Here is a 20658-nt window from a genome sequence, read left to right as displayed (position 1 = left end):
CTGTGGGGTGACACTGAGAGATGTCCCCTTTCCCCGTTTCCACATCACCATCTGGAGGGTACCCGAGGACCCGATGGTCAAAGACTCCAAGTGGCACCCTGCATCATGATCCCGAGGTGGGAGAGGGGAGGGGTGGTGGGGTGCAGAGTGGCTTCTCCAGGAAAGAGATCGGTCCCTGGCTCCCAACACCCTAAGACCTCTTTCCCTGGTGCACTCACTAGCCTTCATGTTCTCACGGCCAATTGCAGGAACAGGGAGGCTCAAAGAGAGCTTTAGCGCCTAATTGGACCAGATGAAACCACTAATCCCTGACTCCTTCTCTTGGCCCCTGACCCTTCACCCCGGGATCCTTGACCCCTCGCCCTGCGGCTTTTGACATCCTCCCTCTGCGACCCATCCACTTCATCCGGACCCGGGTTCCCAGGGCTCGCGGCCAAGTGCAGGGACAGGGGCTCGGGTCTGCTCAGGACGGGGCGACCTTAGGATCCGGGCTCAGAACCTGGTCGAGCACCTGGCGGGGAAAGGAAGGCGATGGCTACTCCGACGCAGTGACGGCGCGGGAGGGCGGAGGCCGGGGCGCCGCAGCCCCCCGCCCCCGCCGGCCCTGACGTCAGAGACAGAGCCGGTAAACTGAGCGGCGGCCGCCGGGCGCTGGGGCGGAGACTGCGACCCGGAGCCGCCCGGACGGACGGAGCCCACGGCGGCCGGGGCAGGCAGCCGCACACCACCCGAGGTAACGCCGACCCCGCTCCCTGCCCGCGGGGCTCGGCGCTGGGGACGGATCGCCGCCCGGGGCGCGGGGAAGAGCGGGGCCCGGCCGAGGGCAGGGGAAGCCCCCCGAGGCGCCGCGCGCGGGGCTCCAGGGCGTCCCGGGAAACCCGGGGCGCAGGACGCACGGTGCGCAGGGGTCCCGCGGCACTTTCCGAGCGCGCAGGGGGTGAAGTGGGACCCGCGGGGGCGGCGGAGAGCCGGGCGGCGCCCAGGATCCGGCCCAGACGGCGCTCGCGGGCGTTATTAACAAGGAGCGCAGGTGCCGGTGAGAACGCGCTCGCCGAAGGTAAGCCGAGGGTGGGACGCCCGGGACCATCCGGCGCCGCCCGGTGCGCGCCTCTCCCCGAGCGCCCCTTCGGCGGCCGGGCCGGGCGAAGTCTGGGGCCTGGGGTTGGGGGAGCCCCCAGCCCGGCAGAGCCCCTGACCGACCGCGCGCCGCGCCCGCAGCCGAGCCCCGGAGCCGAGCCCCGGAGCCATGGCCTTGAGCGAGCTGGCACTGCTCCGCTGGCTGCAGGAGAGCCGCCACTCGCGGAAGCTCATCCTGTTCATCGTGTTCCTCGCGCTGCTGCTGGACAACATGCTGCTCACCGTCGTGGGTACGTACGGACCGGGCGCCCTCCCCCCACCTCCCCGGGTACCCCTTCCCAGGGCGTCCCGCTTACCCGAGCGCGGTTCGGGAAAGTTGGAGAACACGTTTTGCAAAAATACATCCCCCAAGACTGCCTCGTCTAGGCTAGTAGCCGTGTTTGTGGCTTCGTTTTCCTGGCGGTCCGGTCAAAAAATGTGACAGCAGATAAAACCCAGAACTTATGTTTCCTCCTGATAATCTTCTGCTTCCCCTTGTCACTTTCAACGCGATTAAAAAAATATCTATTAAGGAGGAACAAGTCCCAGGATTCAAAATAATGTCATGATAATTATTATGCTACCCAGAAAGGTGGGTCAGTAATGTGGTCTATCACCTCAAGGAACAGGTCAAAATCCTTCCCTGCATAAAAGGAAGGGACATTTAAAGGCAGTGATTCCACAAATGACTTGACATGGAGACATTACAGGACCCACATCAAGAGCAATTTTAACAGCATTGGTTTTCATCTTTTTCCTGTAATGGATTTTTGAAAAACTAAATAATTGACATCCAGTTCTCTTAATTAGCACCATTAACAGCAACAGATTTGACATGCTTTTCCTTAAAAATATCCCAATTTTTAATGAATAAAAAATGATTTTTTAAAGGGTTGTTTCCCTTCTCTCCATTTAAGGTTCTCTCTCGATGGTTTTCAGAACATCACACAGTCAGGGTTTCACTTCCAGGAATATCAGAGCTGGGGCGGGGGGCGCTCATCTGAGTTCAGTAACAAGGGCCCGAGTCCTCCTTTGTCTTGAATGCTCTGTGATGCACATGCCCAGAGCTTCCAGTACATCAGTTTTTCGTTTCCTCTACGAAAGTCTCAAGAAGTCTCAAATCTTCCAGGTTGTATGAAACATTGAAGCTTCCCACTCAAGTAATGGAAAGATGAAGTGGGCCTGCTGCAGAACTTCCGAATTATTACTTCCTGCAGGTTTATTCTTTTCTAAGACACCTAATGAAATTTAGATTTCTGTTTCCTTGATTCATTCACTTAAAGGTCTTTCTAGCCTCTTTCTGAGAAGCACTGGTTGACCCCAGGTCAGCACTGATTAGACTTCAGACCGAATCTTGCTTTCCTAAAATATTCCTGTGAAGGAGCCCTGTAATGGGAAAGCCCACAAAGAACAGGGATCTCTGGGGTGGGTCCGGTCTGCACAGTAGCTGGCCCTGAGAGCTCTCACAGCCTCTGGGGCTTTGTTCACAGAGCTGAGCAATGTGAAATTGTTCAGTGTCGGCACGGAGGTCCCATTCCCGAGGCAGACGTGCCACTCCTCTGGGCCTCACTTAGCGTTTGACAAGACCACGGTTTTGCTGGCTTTGGTCCCGGGCAGGGTTTCAGTGTAATCACCACTCTCCTGCTCTTGTTCCCAGTCCCCATCATCCCAAGTTACTTGTACAGCATCGAGCATGAGAAAGATGCTGTAGAAATCCAGACTGCGAAGCCAGTGCTCAAAGCCTCCACCTTCGGCGGCTTCCAGAACATCTTCTCCTATTACGACAACTCCACCGTGGTCGCCGGCAATAGCACCGGCAGCCTTCAGGGGGCGCTGCTGCATGAGACCACCACGCAGCGCACAGTGACTAACAGGTCCACTGCCCCTTCCGACTGTCCCAGTGAAGACAAAGACCTCCTGAATGAGAACGTGCAGGTCGGCCTGTTGTTTGCCTCGAAAGCCACCGTCCAGCTGCTCACCAACCCGTTCATAGGACTGTTGACCAACAGGTGGGTTATATCATTTTGGTCAAAAAGTTTGATATTTATATTGTTCCAGGTCACTTTCCCCTGGGATTTTGCTTCTCATTCATTGATCAGAATCTGGAAAACCAAAGCTGGGGAAAAAGCCAGTCTCCTTTGCCTTACGTTTCTGTCCTTAGTCAATCACGATTTCCCATTTGGTCTTCCTTTTCATTGCCACCACGACCATCCTTGTGGGATTGTATGTACCATGTGGCTTTCTCTTCTCTTGCACCTGTGGTCATGCACTTCCTAATAGACAGCTGAGGTGGCTTCCTTCAGGGCTGGCGTGCTCGGTGCTCGTGGGGATGGCCAGGTGGGGAACGTGGCACATGATCTGCAGTCCTGCTGCATGTATGAAACATCTCGCTGACACTGAGGTCCTAGGCAGTGTACCAGTCCTTCCCCTGCCACTCACTAAGCTGCATCCACATGCACAAAGGGAAGAGGCTTTTTTCCTGGATAATTCAAGCTGCCCAAACTAGCTTTATATTCATCTCAATGTTCTGGAGTCTTTTGGGACCCACATTATTTTGAATAACTGTTTACATTTCCATTGCTGGTGGCCATCCAGCAAGTATTTGCTCTTCTACAGCTGAGGCGGGCCAGCTCTGCCTGATACATGGGGACTCCAAGTACAGGACAGGGGACTGGCAGAGGAGGGGAGGAGGTGTCAGCTGCAAAGAGTGGGAGCTGGTAGAGTGTGAGTGGTGGTGGGCCGCCATATGACCGTGTGACCCCAAAGGCAGCAGTGTGAAAAATGGGGCGGTGCCCAGAGTCCTACCTGTGAACCAGGCCTAGTAGCAAGAACCAAGACAAGGACTAGAGAAAAAAAGAGAATAAAAGAGGGGCGGGGTGAACTGAGGAGGGCGGGGCTGGGGGGACCCGGCAGGGCTGAGCTATAAGAGGCCCCATGTGCTAGATGAGAGAGGAGTGGGGCTTGTTTGGGGGGCACTTGGGAACCACTAGAGGTTCCGAAGCCAAGTTGCAGAGTCAGGGAGCTGAGCGCAATTTTAAGCAGGTCAGCCCAGCACCCCCCGCAGGCTGGGAGCAGGGAGGTCTGTACATTTACCAGGCTTTGGCCTTGGGAAAGGTGGAGCAGGGCTGGCCGGGCCTTCTATTAAAATATTATTAAGCATTTCAAGATGGCAACAACAGAAGCGTTAAACCAGGCAGGGGACCCTTCTCAGAGCGGGGCCCACTCTGCGGGGTGGGAGGCCTGGGGCGTTGGCAGGGGCTCAGAGAGGGGATCCGCCCTCCTCCGCACGAGCTGTCCTCTGGCACGCAGGTTGCTGGCTATGTACTCACGGGGAGTCCGATGGAAGCACATTTTCAACTTCTGTGATTCGATTTTCCGCGCCGAGTAGGGCCATGGAATCCATTTTAACCGTTCCAGGCCACATCCAGCCTGCAGTTTGCTGTGTAGTGTTATCAGGCTGCTGCACAAAATGCTGAGCAAGTTAACGCAGGACGCCGGGCTGACTGGGAGCCCACCGAGAGGCACCATCACCACCGTGATGTTCGGCAGCTCCTCTCTTCTTCAGGAGGAAAACCAAACAGACCTTCATAGTTACAGGGTTTTCTTTCTTTTCTCCAGACTAAGAGCACTTCTTAAAATGCATCTGGTATAATTACAGAAAACAGCTCAGGGTTTTGTATTCTGAGAAAGCAAACAGCTCAAATACTACATGGGAAAATTGAGGACATTATTGTAATAACGCCTTGCCAATCACTTGGACGTGAATGTCACTAGCTGCACAGTGTAATACTTAGAAACTCGGCTGAAATGATGTGAGTGTTCCAATCTTCCAAACGTAAATGGCAAATGAAAAGCTTACAAAAATATCCCATTCTTGTTTTTAATGCTTCGCTTATGCTACCGGGCAGCAGCTTGTTTAAAACCAGTGAGACCTTTCCCCTAGTAAATACTCCAAATGCTTTGACATTGCAGCCACCTAAGGCTCATGTTTGGGGCCCCAAAAAAATTATCTGCCAAGAGAAAACAAATTTCCTTTAGTGACCTGTGAGATTTAGTCTATTGGTATGGTGTGTAATCCACTCTGGAACTTATTGAGGGCAAAATTTTAATCCCTAGCTGATTTCTCCCAGCTTTCCAGCAAATTTCAAAATAACCTTCATCTTCTCGCACTGCCTTGTAATGTGGAAATGCAAACAGGTTATAATATTGATGTAGGACAACAAAAAAACTCTGCTGTGCCTTCAAAATGATCATGATAAGTAATTTTTTCTAATATTTTCCAAGCCCAGTAGATATGAATTTGGGGACTTTCAGCATTTCTGGGCCCTCCACGGCTCTGCTCAGAGAAGTGAGAAATACGTTTCCCTCTACAGACTCTACCTTCGTGAGCCATTGCAAATAGCCTTCTGATGTAATTTGTGCCAGTCACATCCGCAATTACCAACAAGACGTGTGACTCACAGTTTCAGTGTTGTAAAGAAGTGAGTTTACAATAGCATTTTACACTTGGTTAATATGTTTCTGGTTAAAGAGTAGTTAAAACATGAAGCATCAGATGGAGGAGACTTTAGCAAAAGCTTTTGGGTCCGTCTTAGTATTTTTTTTTTTTAAAGAAGATGTTGGGGGTAGGAGCTTATTAATTCATTAATTTATTTTTGCTCTGTTGCGTCTTCGTTTCTGCGCGAGGGCTTTCTCTAGTTGCGGCGAGCGGGGGCCACTCTTCATCGCGGTGCGCGGGCCTCTCACTATCGCAGCCTCTCTTGTTGCGGAGCACAGGCTCCAGACGCGCAGGCTCAGTAGTTGTGGGTCACGGGCCTAGTTGCTCCGCGGCATGTGGGGTCCTCCCAGACCAGGGCTTGAACCCGTGTCCCCTGCATTAGCAGGCAGACTCTCAACCACTGCGCCACCAGGGAAGCCCCCATCTTAATATAGTATAGGCAAAAGGGTTTGGTACTCAGGAGGAGAAAGCATTTGTCCAGACACTCCGGCCAATGGCTTCCTTCCTTCCTGTTCTTTTCATCTGCTTACTGATACACAGTTTGTACCTTTGGCTACAAAATGTAAACAATGCAGGTCAAAATCTGCTTTTTTTGTATCTACTTGGGCTCTCCCTATGTGCCAGGCTGAATGAGGGAAGGTCCAAACAGTAAGTTGTTGGGTGCTATTTTTATTCAATGCGAGGGAGTTTAGGAAAAATCAGCCTGATTTTTGGGACATGGATCCTCCCTCACCTCCCTGGCCCTAGAAAAATATCTTTTTCCAGCCCGTGATGTGAGCTGGTCCAACTTCCCAATGTCTCTGCAGTGCTTCTGATAGTGGGGAAAAGAAAGGCCTCCTGCATCCCCAAAGATGTGAGGGGAGCTCCATAGAGACAGGCCGGTTGGAGCCGCTCCTTTCTAAAGCTTCTCGCTGTAAGTGGGACTCACTCTGCAATGAGACACCCAGCATCACACAGGTCATAATCCAAACCCCCATGTTACAGCCTGGGGCCCCATAATTCATGGTCACGATGCTGCTGAGTGAGTGGCTTTGTGGTGACACAGGACGCAGGCTGCCTGTCTGTTTTAAATAGTGGATAAGATCTCATGCCAAAGCCTGAAAATAGAAAATGACAATTCTTGGGAAGCATTTAAATGCTCATTTGGCTGTTAATATGGTACAAGTAATTCCTGTTTCATTTACGCTTTGGGAACTATATTTTTACTGAATAAGATGTGACCAGATAGGGAGCAAAGGACCTTTTGATTTCGGCGAGTGTGGTGATCACATGTCCAATAACGCACTTTCGAAAGCCTGTGGGTGCCTTGCTTGGTCTGATTGCCATCTTTTGAGGCTTGTGTGACTTATTTTATAATTCCAGTTTAAGTATTCATTTCATGATTGCAGTTGTGAGTAAAAGGGTGTAGAAGGACTTATACTAGCAACACCTGTTGTCTTTTGGCCCAGTAAGTGGATTTTAGACACACACACAAAAAAGGAATGTTCCAGGCTGGTAAACAATGTGAAAACCACCTTTACATTTCTCTCTTCTGTAAGTCAGGTTAAGAACGAGGCATCATGGTCTTCACTTGCTTAACGTAAGGCTTACCTAGTAGTTGCATCTTTAGACCCAGGATATTCCAAACGAAGCCGGCAGCTTGGGAAAGGGTTAACAGGGGTGGGGATGGTCCCCTCATCGGCTTGTCATTGTGTTAGTGGCCTGCTTTTTATCAAGCCAGCGTCAGTGACTTAATTTATTTCCATAGTTACCTAGTATATTTGAAAGCCAGTTATTTTTCCTCACAAATCTTAGCTAACGTCTGAAAGACAGGGAGAAAGCCGCAGGGCATGAAATCTCTACAAAATCTACTGTGGGTTTTTTTTTTTTTCCCTTTAGCTTCAGGCAGCTGGTCTGAAGTGGGCTTTGTAGGAATAAGCAGTGACCTTTTCAAAAAGCTCCTCCGTGGACAGGGAAACCAGCTATTCTGGAAAGGGATTTCCCATCCTCGATGTCATCAAGGTGGTGGAGACGGTGTGACAGCGTCTTTGCTTCAAAATCAGAAGAAGCTGGCCGTGGAATTGGGTACTTCTCACGGGAGCAAAGCCCTCACGTGACCTGTGTGTCGGTGAACACCCTGGAGAATAAGAAATCCAAGGCTCGCGTAATTCCCCACACACATCTGATAGCTGAAAAAGACAGACCCAGGGGCTAAACCTAAGAATTTTGTTTTATTTATGAAATGGTTGGCCACAAGCTTCCTAGTGTATCCTAGCAAATGTAAAATACCTTTCCATTTAATATTGCTCATCTTTTAGGAGGATGTTGAGGTAATTGAAATGGGAGATGTCACCTCTTGTCTCATCTGGTGACAGTTTGTACCCTTCCCTGTCCCCTGTTCTGTGTCCTTGCTTTTGTCACTTACCACAGCAGAGGGAACCCAGGTCTTAGCAAGCCTGGGAAGAGAGCTTACATTAATCTCTGTGGTAAAGACAAACTAGTTAGTAGCATTAGAGAATAAGTACTGATTGCCAGTGACAGTTTAGAGACATAGTGGGGTTTCTCTGCTGACTGGGTAGGGATATGTAATGAATGTAACTTTTACTGCTTTGCGCATTTTTCTAGGATTCAAATATATGATTTTTATTTTTATTCAACTGGATTAACTGCTCCCTGATGCTCTGTGAAGATGACTGTGGGCCAGGATGACTCACGAGGGGGTGATAAAGGGATATTTGGTTAAAGGTTTGCCACATCAGACGTGGCTCTGCTTAGTAGCCCTTTAATTGAGATGGCATTGAATTGGGACAAGAGGCCGAATCAGACATTTATGACTAATGTCAGTTGGGGTTCTGTCCATTTAGGAGACATTGTGGGGAAGGAGAAAGGACAGTGGCGACCTGCCCATCACTCAGTGACCCTGGGGCCTTGAGCAAGTCTCCTGAGGTCGGTGTTCAGGGGGCCAGGGGAGTCTGAGGGTGGAGAGCCAGGAGCTGCCCCTTGGGCCACAGTGGCCATGGGGCTGAGCTCCAGGGAAGGACGCTGCCCAGCACTTTCCACTGGGCAGCCCTGCCAGCGGCTTGGCCGATGTTGAAAGCATAGGGCACATGTGTCTGGTAACAAGAAGGAAGCAGCGGGAGCCCAGTGGCATCAGAGGCAATTGGCTTGCTTCACCTCTGAACCTCGGCTTTCTCATCCACGTTGGGGGTTTGGACTGGCCAGCCTTTGAATTTCCTTCTAGCTTTGCTGTTTGGCTATTCCCTTCATGCTTTATTAAAATCCCAAAGGAATTAAAAAACAAAACAGTAGCTACAGCATTTTTAAAGAAAACACAGCACCTGGCCTTGGTAAAAAGAATCTTCCATAAGCACACAGCCCTGTGGGTACGGAGCCACCTGGTTTTAAAAGATACTGTGGACCCTGGGTTCCACTCAACCCATGTGAACCTCTGCTCTTGTGACTGGTGTCCCCACCAAAGTGTATGCTAGCAGGCCCTGCCACACCTTAGACACACGAGATATGCCCATTGCCCTGAATTTGGGGCAGCTCCCCAAGCCTCAGTGTGGCCATCTGAAAATAGGGATAAAGCCAGCTACCTCACGGAATTGTGGTGAGAATCACAGGTGACCCTTATAGTCTCTGGGAGTGCCAGAGACTCCTGGTAAGAAGGAGCCCACCTCAGCTGTGTCCTGCCAGGTGACGTTGGCCATTGGCTGGGCTCTAGACTGGACATAATATTGCTGGTATTCCAATAGCTTTGACATATGTATGGTTTTCCAAGTAGGATGTTGAAAGGGATGAGAAGCCTGTGTTTATTCCAGGGCAGTCGTATGTCCATTCTTCCCCCAGACGTGCAATAGTTGCTGAGAAAATAAACTGCCTGTGAGTTCTCTGAGTTTCCTGGAAGTCTCCTTCATCAGGATCCAGCAGTGCCATGTTGGACCTGGTGTTGTGAACGGCTTTCTTTTCCTACATGAATAAGAGCACAGAGCAGTCAGCTCGGTGTTAGTTGAGACAGGAGAAGCTGTCATTTGATGGCATCTGAACTGCTGTTCAGAACTCTGGTATCCTTCCTAGTTCACAGGATTGGCTTCAAGCCCTGCGTTGTGAATTACAAGCTCATTTCAGGTCACAGTAGAGGAATCTTTGCCTGGGTTTGTGGGAGGGCGACTGCCTGAGAATGCTATGATTTTGTGATGCTGTTTGGTTTCTGGATGCACATGAAGCAGTAAAAAAAATTGGTAAGTGTGCCCAGAACTTTTAGAAGGGTTCTATTTAGAGCCACGTATGCCTTTTGGCATATACCTGAGGAGGTAGTTAAGTTTGCAAGGAAAAGTCCTGGACTGGATTGAATGGCCCTGAGTGAAATTAGCCCTAGGACATTAGACAAGTCATTTTTTTTGTACCTCAGTTTCCTCATCTGTAAAATGGGGAGGTGGTCATCTGCCCTTATCAAATCATTGAGCTCGTGTGTAAGTGCTTGGAGAATGGAGTGTAACCTTAAGGTGAAGGTATTGTGTTATGATTTTTTTGTTCACGCCTGGAATAGAAGAGCCCTCCCAGGCTGTTTGATTGGGACTCGGGGTTCCTGTTCCTCATTTGGTTTCTCTACAGGATGTGGAGGGTCCAGGGCTGGAGGGAGATGAGGCCTGGAGATGCTCGGGGCTGTTCTGGGCTGACAAAGGTCTCCTTTAGGGCAGTAGCTCAGCCAGTGCTGGCTCCTCTCAGGCCAGGTGTGGTGGGAGGGAAAGAAGCTGCCTTCACTCTCATGCCCTGTCCATATGGCGGGGACCAACCTGCTTGCTTAATCTGCAGAAACAGAAAGGAAAAAAGGAAGAGAATGAGGGAGGAAACAAAATTTCGGAGGCACTTATTCTGTTCCAGATGCCCTGGTAGCAGTTTAACATCCATATCTCACTTCATACCCACTCCAGCTCTGGGAGGTGGGCGGTGGTCTTTCTACGGGGCTGAGGGGAGATTTGCCTGGGTTAAGTGGCAGGGCCAGGTGTCCAGGCAGGGGTGTGATGCCAGGAGGCCAAGGTCTCCCCACCTCGCCTGTCCTCCTGGTGGCAGAGCCCTCTACAGACGGTGGTCTTACAGAGCAGATAGGATGTTGAATTTTTGCACAGAAAACAAGGGCTGTCTTTCTCAGCTGGCTTCATTGGGGTCAACGTGAAGACAGATCTGAAAACTTCCTTGCTTCCTAATGCCCCTTAGATGTAGTGCCATTGCGTCTGCTGCCCGTTGAATCACTTGATGACCTTTTACTAGAGTCATTTGATTGCAGCTGTCCCTTTGGGGAAGCTCTAGCAAAGACTATAATTAAAGACATTTTTACAAAATGATGGAAACAGGGGCTGTGTATTTGAACGTGTTCTGGGTTACTTGCCAATATTTTATTAACATTTATTCCAGAGAAATTTCAGAATGGCAATCCGTAAATGTATTCACGTTCCAAGACAGTCAAACACAGAAAGGTCATATAGGAAGCATCAACTATATGAATTTTTAGAAAAGTTGACCAAACACTTATGCACCTGATCCCAAAGGATAAGCAGGAGAGACTCAATATAAAGGCTTATAAAAATACAAAGCAGTCACCAGGTTTTCATTGTGGTTCTGTTTTGCAGAATCGGCTATCCAATTCCAATGTTCACGGGATTCTGCATCATGTTTATCTCAACAGTTAGTAAGTGTCTGATGTTTGCCTTCTGAGTGTGGGTCACTGGGTGGGCTCTGACCACCACCAGCTGGGAATTGAGAACACAGCCCAGGGGTGGGGGTGGGGGTAGGGGGTGTGTTTTGGCAACAACTGCAGAAAGAAGTTGATAGGAGAGGTCTTCAGGGAGCAAAAGCACAGGGTGGTTAACACGGAAATACCCCATCGGGTTAAGGGAGGTCCCTGTTTGAGCTGATCTGGCCACAGCACCAGCGGGTCTACAGTGACCTGACCCCTCTTTCCGCAGTGTTCGCCTTCTCCCGCAGTTACGTCTTCCTGCTGGTCGCCAGGTCCCTGCAGGGCATCGGTTCCTCCTGCTCTTCTGTAGCTGGTAGGTGTGGAAACGCCTAAGTCAGTGCCCCGGGGCTTCCATCTGTTGGAGGGGCCACCGTCATTGCCCAGGCTGGCGGCCCTTTACAGAACGAGTTGGAATAATTCAGGGAATCTAGGTATTGGTGGTGGTGGTTGGTGGTTGGTTCTCAGAAAAGGTACCACCTTCTTGTTGGATGCTGCTTGGCCTTATGTTCTGTTGGTCTGGCAGGTGTGGGAAGACCACTGTCTGGGCTGGGGGTGGGGGAGGGCGAGTCATGATGGTTATTCTGTTGCTCCCAGAGCTTGGCTGTTACTGTTTCCTTTCCTGTTTAGGGATGGGCATGCTGGCCAGCGTGTACACAGATGACGAGGAGAGAGGCAATGCCATGGGGATCGCCCTGGGAGGCCTGGCCATGGGGGTCTTAGGTGGGTGAGGGCCACTGTGGGGGCCACCTGGGGGGAGGTGCCTATCTGGCATTGGACAGTGAGTCCCCTTTCACACTACTGTCCTCTGTTTCTTCCCTAATTTCATGGAGCCTTTGAAAAATGATGGGAAGAGTCCTGACTTGGGAGGACCTGGACTCCCCAGACTTCCCTCCTGGGCCCAGATGTAAATCCAAGTATTGAACAGGATGGTCTGCCAAGGCCCTTCCTCTTGAACATTCTCTGAGTTACCACCCACCTGAGGACCTTCCCACTTTCTGAGCCTGCCTCCTCCACCTGCCCTGGCTGAGCTCCCAGACCAGGTGTAAACACCTTCCCTGAGAGATCCAGGTCCTCTCCCTTTTCTGTTACATTCCTGGCCTTCATCTGGGACATTCCTGGCCTTCATCTGGGACATTCCTGGCCTTCATCTGGGACATTCCTGGCCTTCATCTGGGAGCCCACAGTCCCTGTCTATGCTGCTGTGTCATGACCATGAAGTCTTCACTGGTCCATTTTCCTGTGCACTTCTGTTGGGTCTTATTTCCTCTGACCTTTACTTTGGGAGTGATTCCACGCCTCAGGTGTGAAACCACTTGGAGGAAGTTGCCAGGGCAACTTAACAGTCCTGAACAGAATGTAGGGTGGCCACCCCACGCAGTGTTTCGAACAAAGTAGAGGAAGAAACGCAAGCTGGTTCTAGAGCAGGGGGCGGTCATCAGTCCCGGGCCCGGCACTGGCCCTTCTCTCTCTTCCTTGCAGTGGGCCCCCCCTTTGGGAGTGTGTTATACGAGTTTGTGGGGAAGACAGCTCCGTTCCTGGTGCTGGCTGCCCTGGTGCTCTTGGATGGAGGTGAGTGAGTCCACGTGGACCCCGTGGCCGTGACCTCGGGGGCCCTGAGCTTGGCACCCCTGTGGGCAGGTGCTCGGGGCCACACCTCTTCTTTTTTTCTCCTGTAGCTATTCAGCTCTTCGTGCTCCAGCCATCCCGGGTGCAGCCGGAGGTGAGCGGCGGGGCGAGGTGGGCGCTGTGGTGGCCGCGTGGCCTCTTCTAACCCCTCTTGTCCTGACAGAGCCAGAAGGGGACGCCGCTGACCACCCTGCTGAGGGACCCATACATCATCATCGCCGCAGGTGGGGCTCCCCCAGCACCCCTGGTTCTTCCCAGCCAGGCGGGGGTGGGTGGGTGGTGAGGACCAGCGTTCATTTTGCTGCTGGAAACGTTGGGCTGTAGAAAAACCTAAAAGGCCCAAAGGGGTTACACGTCAGAAGAAATGGTTTTCTTCTGTCATTAATTTCTGACGCAGCCAAGCTCCTTTGTTGTTTTTCGTCTGGGGCGAAGATGCCTGAGTCACAGAGACTCCCTGCACAGAGGATTGTTTTGGGCTAACCTTGCTCACTGTGTTTGTGTCAGAGGCTGTCGTGGTTTGGCCTTGAACTTCTGGAATGGGTCCATGGCCTCCCTGCCGGTGCCTTAGGTGGGTGCTCTGATTCACCTTGGCATCTGTGAATAGAGACTGACAGCAGGGCCCCAGAGGGCCCAGGGGTGCCTCTCTTTCTGCAGAGGGCATCCTGCGCAGCGGCGGACAGGCGGCTGGAAGACACCTTTGGGTTCTTGGCCGAGATGGGCTCAAAGGACGTCCCGGGGTTCTGTGGCTCTTGGGGAGGATAATGGGCTGCATCCACCCAAGCAGCAGACCTCCCAAGAGCACCCCAGTGACACAGGCCTGGAGCGGCCTCGTCAGGGACTAGCCTTACGCGGCCTGGGCCTGGACACAGTGGTCACCAGTGGCCCTTGGCATCAGGCTGGAGAGGGCATCCATGCAGTGTGGCCTCAGGCCCGGTCAGGGTTCCCTCCAGGTAGGGGTAGGTGTGTCTAAGCAGCAGTTACAGACACTAGGGCTGGGGGGAGCCTGGGTGAGGTGAGGCACGCCCCGCCTGAGGGCATTCAGATGCAGCCGCTTTCAAAACCCCGACTGCTTTTGTTAAGGTGTATACTGCTGGGTTTGGCCCAGGGCAACACATAAGGGGCCTTGGTCTAGACCTTGTCTGTCATGCCTGTTGACCAAAGGGTTATAAGCCTGGTGTGGTGACCTCCTCATGCAGGGGGACCTCGCTGTGCCCCCAGCAAGACACAGGGAACATTCCAGAGCTGAGATTCCCCTGGAGCCCTGGCTGTCTGAGCTGGGGGGTGAGGACATGTGTGGTGAGAGATGGGGGCCCAGAGATGCGAGTCCCTGCACCTTGGGGCACGCGTGTGGGCAGGCTGTGCTGCCTGGACCGTCACCGTGTCACCCCGACCCACCCTTGGAGGAAATATAGAAATCCAGCCGGCACGCAGTGTCAGGCCGTCGGCAGGTCCGGGCAGGATGGTGGGGTGTGGGGTGGAGCTGGGGGCCAGGCGGTGTCTCGTTTGTACCGCTGGGGTTTAGTTTACAGAGGCGACTGAGTGGCGAGATGACATGGAGAGATTAATACCACCAAAGGATGATTTTATTACTTATGTTTCTGGAGAAAAGGGGGCATGCCACGTCGCTCAGGGCCACATGGGGAGGTACCGGGTTTGGTCAGGAGGCAGAAAGGGGCAAGGGGAAGACCCAGGCCAGAACCTAGGCGTTTGCATGAGAAAGTGGAGTTTCCATGGGAAAGGTAGGGGAGGGTAAGCAGTTTAGCATTGGCTAGTTTAAATAATTCCAGTCTGGGTGTTCTCCCCAGTTGCCTTGGGTGGATTTAGGGCAGGAGATACTGGTGAGGTGGGTGAGAGTTAGATAAAGCAGGGACTCAGAGTATGGGTTCCGGATCACAGGGGAGACGTGAACAACTCTGGTTGTTAGTTTAGCCCTGTAATTAACATCAAATAGACAAATACAGAATTTAAGAAAACACGGAATAGGTGGGTGAGGGGAGCCCAGCCATTTCAGCATCATTTTTATGTTCTGTCTTTAAATGCTACAAAGAATGAAAAAATCTTTCATTGTATGTAAACACCTTAATTATGATCGCACAATGTTCTTTGAATCAGGAGTCTAGCAAATTAGAGTTTCCACCGCACACAGCACAGGAAGCTCTCAGAACAATGGGGACAGCAATGTGTGTTTTTTTCCAGGTGGTTCTACATTTACAAAGCGTTCTGGTTAACACAGTGATAATGGATATTTGCATGGATACCCTATAAGTATAGCTGGTTTAACAAAACTCCCTCAACAGCATATTTGCACTGAATACACTTGAATTTTGGGCAACCAAGGGCATCTTTAGAAATATCTATGTTTGTTATACCGTGAAACATAGGTGTAGGAGCCTCAGGTTGCCTGAGTCTGTGTATGGTCAGCCTGAGCTGCTGAGTAGCCTCAAGCAAGTTACTTCATTAATAAAGTGGAACTCCATTTCTTCATTAATAAATTGGGAAGGTTAAACACACTGATCACTAAGCTTCCCTCCACTTCCACAGTTTATGACTCTGGGATTCTAGTTGTTTTAAGTAATAATAATAATTTAAAAAGCAACACTCCCCGCTATCCCTTTGACCTGTTATTTGTCTTTTTCTTACAAAAGTAGATGTTCTGGGTATCTGAGCTGATTGTTCTGGCTGTGGGCACATGGGATTGAACTGTGTTTGGAAATGGTAGGGGACACTTGAGACCCCAAACAGAAGGATGCTAACCTTCTTTCTCCCTTAAAGGGTCCATCTGCTTTGCAAACATGGGGATTGCCATGCTGGAGCCAGCCCTGCCCATCTGGATGATGGAGACCATGTGTTCCCACAAGTGGCAGCTGGGTAAGACTGGGCCGCGAGTTTCTGGTTCTAGACTTTTTGTCCTCAGCTTGGGTCTCATTACTGTAGTCCTGCTGAGCTGCCGGTAGCAGGATGATAAAGTGATTGTTTCCGTTTTTCACTTAATGGGGTCAGTGCTTAGGTTAGCAATGAGCTTTGGGGTTTGTTTTGGCTCCAGTTTTTGTATCATCCCTGATAGAGGCATAATTAATATCAAGGCATCAGACCTGGGCAGAAATGAGAGATGAAAAATACATTCAGCATTTCCTCACACTTCTGAACTGGACAAGTTATATTAAATATATGTGGACAGTAATAAAATTTATGGGAAAGAGAACAGCAAATGTAGTTTTATTTTTTTTAATTGAAGTATAGTTGATTTACAGTGTTATGTTAGTTTCTGATGTACAGCAAAGTGATTCAGTTATTCATACATATACGTATTCTTTTTCATATTCTTTTCCATTATGGTTTATTACAGGATATTGAATATAGTTCCCTGTGCTATACAGTAGGACCTTGTTGTTTATCTATTTTATATATAGTAGTTTGTATCTGCTAATCCCAAACTCCTAATTTATCCCTCCCCCCGCCTTCCCTGTTTGGTAACCATAGGTTTATCTTCTAGGTGTGTGAGTCTGTTTCCTAAATAAGTTCATTTGTGTCATATTTTAGATTCTACATATAAGCGGTATCATATGCTATTTGTTTTTCTCTGTCTGACTTACTTCACTTAGTATGATAATCTCTAGGTCCATCTGTGTTGCTGCAAATGGCATTATTTCATTCTTTTTAATGGCTGAGTAGTATTCCATTGTGTATATGTACCACATCTTCTTTATCCATTACAAACTCTGTTTTTAAGAGGATGAATTTTTGAAAGTATTTTTTATTTAGAAAGTAAGTCATGCTTATTGTTAAAAAAATCAAAGTACAGGGACTGAGGAAGTAAAAATTGTAAAAATCTCATATTCATCTTTCCCCCTCTCCCAGCTCAGTCCTCTGTGACATTCATTGTTAATAGTTCTGTGTGTCTTTTCCTCGATTGTTCTGCATTGATCACCATCTTTGTGAAATGCCTGAAAACCCAAGCCATGTGGAATCTTGCCATTTACACACTGTGTGACCTCTTGTTTTTCTATGTTTCTGTGTCAGAATGGGTAGATTTACTTTTCACAATTAACTAAATTTTAATTTTTGATCAAAGTTACACATGTACACAATTTTTAAGTTAAATATGTTATAAAAATCATAATGAAAAGACAGCAGTCTTTGGCCCATGCCTCCTCATCTCCAATTCTCTTCCTCAGATTTGCTCACCTTCAACTCTTATAGTTGTTTCTTCTGCTAATTTCCTTTATGTCTCTAAATAATGTGTACACTCCTGTTTTTTGATTTTCCAATTTCTGACATTGTCCACCAGCTTCCTAATACAGTAGATGAGGATTTAATGCCATTATTGCTTTACCTGAAAATATCAACCAACCAACTCACATGCTTTCTCACCTTGTGTTCTCCTAAAACAATTGTATTACAGGTTTTGGTTAGATTGGCATTCAGTATTGACATTATTGTGAATATGTAAATATTATTCAAAGACGAGCTCTGTAGGGTTCTGTGATTATTTCCTTTCTTTTTTACAAACTTCTTGTTTTTCCTGGTGTTAGTAATTGTGGTGTCTTTCTATTTTCTTAATTTTCTGTGTAGCATTTATGAATATATCCCTCAAAGTCTTTTGCAGAGATGAAAGACCCTCTAAATATGGACAAGCACATCCACAGACGTAACCTTTCTGTGTTTTTGCTTGTTTGTGGACATCTGTCCCACATCACTCTGACTTCCTGCTCCAGTCTAGAGTGGTTCCCTAGGCCATCCAGAGATTTTCCTCTTCTAATATCTGGGCATCTTCTTTGCCTCTCTTCTGTTTCCTGTATCCTCCTCTCTCCTGTGTTCCTCTCTTTTGGTTTACTTTCTCATTATGCTGGAACCCGTCCTCCAGCAGCTTCCTGAGAGGGGGTGCACGGCAGGTAAAGTTCTCTGGGATCCTGCTTATCAGCAACATCTTTATCCATACCTCAACTTTATCCTGAGTTTGGTTGACTTAGTCTGTTTGGGTATATAATTCTTGGTTGGAAATCCTTTTCCTTCAGAGTCTTGAGGCCAGGGTTGCTGTTGTCTTCGGGCATGCAGGGTTGCTGTTGAGGAGGCCAGTGTCCTCATTCCCCATCTTCCTCTCTAGGTTATGAGCATCCACAATGCTGATTTGCAGGGAGTCTTTTCCTCCACTGTGCTGGGCACTTGCTTGGTCAGCCTCTTCATTTGGGAAATCCCTTCTTTCAGTTCTGGGAAACCTTTTTGTATTATTTCTTTAATTCCCCCCCCCCTTCCATTTTCTTTCTTCTCTTTTCTGGTACTCAGGTTGGTTGGATGTTGGGGCCTCTATGTTTTATACTTTTAATTTCTTAGTTTGCCTTCCCTTATTTCCTCTGATTTCTTCATCCTCCTCCTCTAAAGTCTGTTGAACTTTTACAGTTGGTGGCATCGTATCACACTTTTGAAGAGCCCTTTCCCATTTACCCTAAGGGGTTTTGTGTATGTGTGGGGCGGTGGAGGGATGTGGAAATGATCCCCTTTACCATTCGGTAGGAAGCCTTCTCTTCACCTCCCATTTCAGCCTCTCGTGACATCCCTGGTCTCCATGCTGCCTGGGGTCCCTGAACCTTTTCAGTTGTTTCGCTGAAGAAACCCTCTCCTGCTAGGCGAACCACTGAGGGCTGGGGGGTCCAACTGCTCTCTTTCTGGTTGACAGCCTCCGCCCTCAGCCTTACGTTCACAGTACCTGGAGCCTTCAGTTCCTTAATTTTCTGGGTTCTGAGGCACAGAGGTCTTGCTGCTTCTGCCCGCTCCGTGAGCAGGTGGAAGGTTCCAGCGCTCTGGGCTGTGTCCCTCTCTGCTCTCCCTCCCCTTGCTGCTCCCTCTCGTTGCTTTTTCCCCTTTCATTTTGCCTCTCCTTGGGCAGAGAGGGGGAGGGTCTATAGTTTTCTTTTATTCCTTTACTAAAATTTAAATGGAATTTAGAGTGGGAACAGAGAAGAGCTCGTAGATTCAGTCTGCCCTGTTTAACTGGAAACCCATCATTCCTTCTGCTCTGATTGCCTTTTATTCCATGTTAAGGTTATACCATACATTTTCAACCTGTCCTTATTGCTGGACATCTAGGTTCATTCCAGTTTTGCCATCAGAAACCATACCGCAGTGAAGTATCCTTTCCACGTATTCCTGCGCATGTTTGGAAGTACATATATCTGTAGGGCAAATTCCTAAACTTAAACTGGCATTTTGATATTTGGTAGCATTGCACTAACACGGGTATTATCAATCTTTTCCAATCGAGTGTGTGAGAAATGGGGTCTCTCTTTTTTAACATCTTTATTGGAGTATAATTGCTTTACAATGGTGTGATAGTTTCTCCTTTACAACAAAGTGAATCAGTTATACATATACATATGTTCCCATATCTCTTCCCTCTTGCGTCTCCCTCCCTCCCACCCTCCCTATCTCACCCCTCTAGGTGGTCACAAACCACCGAGCTGATCTCCCTGTGCTATGTGGCTGCTTCCCACTAGCTATCTATTTTACGTTTGGTAGTGTATATATGTCCATGCCACTCTCTCACTTTGTCACAGCTTACCCTTCCCCCTCCCCATATCCTCAAGTCCATTCTCTCGTAGGTCTGTGTCTTTATTCCCGTCCTAGCCCTAGGCTCTTCATGACATTTCTTTTTTTTAGATTCCGTATATATGTGTTAGCATACAGTATTTGTTTTTCTCCTTCTGACTTACTTCACTCTGTAAGACAGACTCCAGGTCCATCCACCTCACTACAAATAACTCAATTTTGTTTCTTTTTATGGCTGAGTAATATTCCATTGTATATATGTGCCACATCTTCTTTATCCATTCATCTGTTGATGGACACTTAGGTTGCTTCCATGTCCTGGCTATTGTAAACAGAGCTGCAATGAACATTTTGGTACATGACTCTTTTTGAATTATGGTTTTCTCAGGGTATATGCCCAGTAGTGGGGTTGCTGGGTCGTATGGTAATTCTATTTGTAGTTTTTTTTTGTTTTTTTTTGCGGTACATGGGCCTCTCACTATTGTGGCCTCTCCCGTTGCGGAGCACAGGCTCCGGACACACAGGATCAGCGGCCATGGCTCACAGGCCTAGCCGCTCTGTGGCATGTGGGATCCTCCCAGACAGGGGCACGAACCCATGTCCCCTGCATCGGCAGGCGGACTCTCAACCACTGCACCACCAGGGAAGCCCCTATTTGTAGTTTTTTAAGGAACCTCCATGCTGTTCTCCATAGTGGCTGTACCAATTCACATTCCCACCAGCAGTGCAAGAGTGTTCCCTTTTCTCCACACCCTCTCCAGCATTTATTGTTTCTAGATTGTTTGATGATGGCCATTCTGACCGGTGTGAGATGAGATATCTCATTGTAGTTTTGATTTGCATTTCTCTAATGATTAATGATGTTGAGCATTCTTTCATGTGTTTGTTGGCAATCTGTATGGGGTCTCATTTTGATTTAGTTTTACAAATCCTTTGTGAGTGAAATTGAGCACCTTTTCATATGTTTATTATCCATATCTATTCCCTTTACTGTGAACTTATTAATATCCTTTATCCATTTTTTGTATTGAGTTTTGTCCTTTTTTAAAAATTGATTTTAAGTGTTCTTTGTATGTTATTAATCCTTCATCAGATGTTTTGCAAATATTGCCCTTTGTTGTGTGTCTTTTGACTTTATGGGTGGGATTTTATTTTACTT

General features: G+C 48.7%; 1 protein-coding gene across 1 annotated transcript in view; it reads left to right on the top strand.

Moving 5' to 3' along the window:
• The first annotated feature begins 1246 nt into the window (after positions 1-1246).
• SLC18A2 (solute carrier family 18 member A2) overlaps positions 1247-20658 on the top strand; it is a 36057-nt gene continuing 16645 nt past the window's right edge. Inside the window, exons 1-9 of the mRNA XM_060098965.1 lie at positions 1247-1367; positions 2774-3125; positions 11224-11282; positions 11560-11643; positions 11958-12050; positions 12810-12899; positions 13007-13050; positions 13120-13180; positions 15729-15824. Of these exons, the coding sequence (XP_059954948.1) occupies positions 1247-1367; positions 2774-3125; positions 11224-11282; positions 11560-11643; positions 11958-12050; positions 12810-12899; positions 13007-13050; positions 13120-13180; positions 15729-15824 (1000 nt within the window). The remainder of the gene's footprint in view (positions 1368-2773; positions 3126-11223; positions 11283-11559; positions 11644-11957; positions 12051-12809; positions 12900-13006; positions 13051-13119; positions 13181-15728; positions 15825-20658) is intronic.

Source organism: Mesoplodon densirostris, chromosome 1, assembly GCF_025265405.1.
Source record: "Mesoplodon densirostris isolate mMesDen1 chromosome 1, mMesDen1 primary haplotype, whole genome shotgun sequence".
NCBI lineage: Eukaryota > Metazoa > Chordata > Mammalia > Artiodactyla > Ziphiidae > Mesoplodon > Mesoplodon densirostris.
Note: the sequence above shows the minus strand (reverse complement) of the source record. Positions and strands in the feature narration are given on the sequence as shown.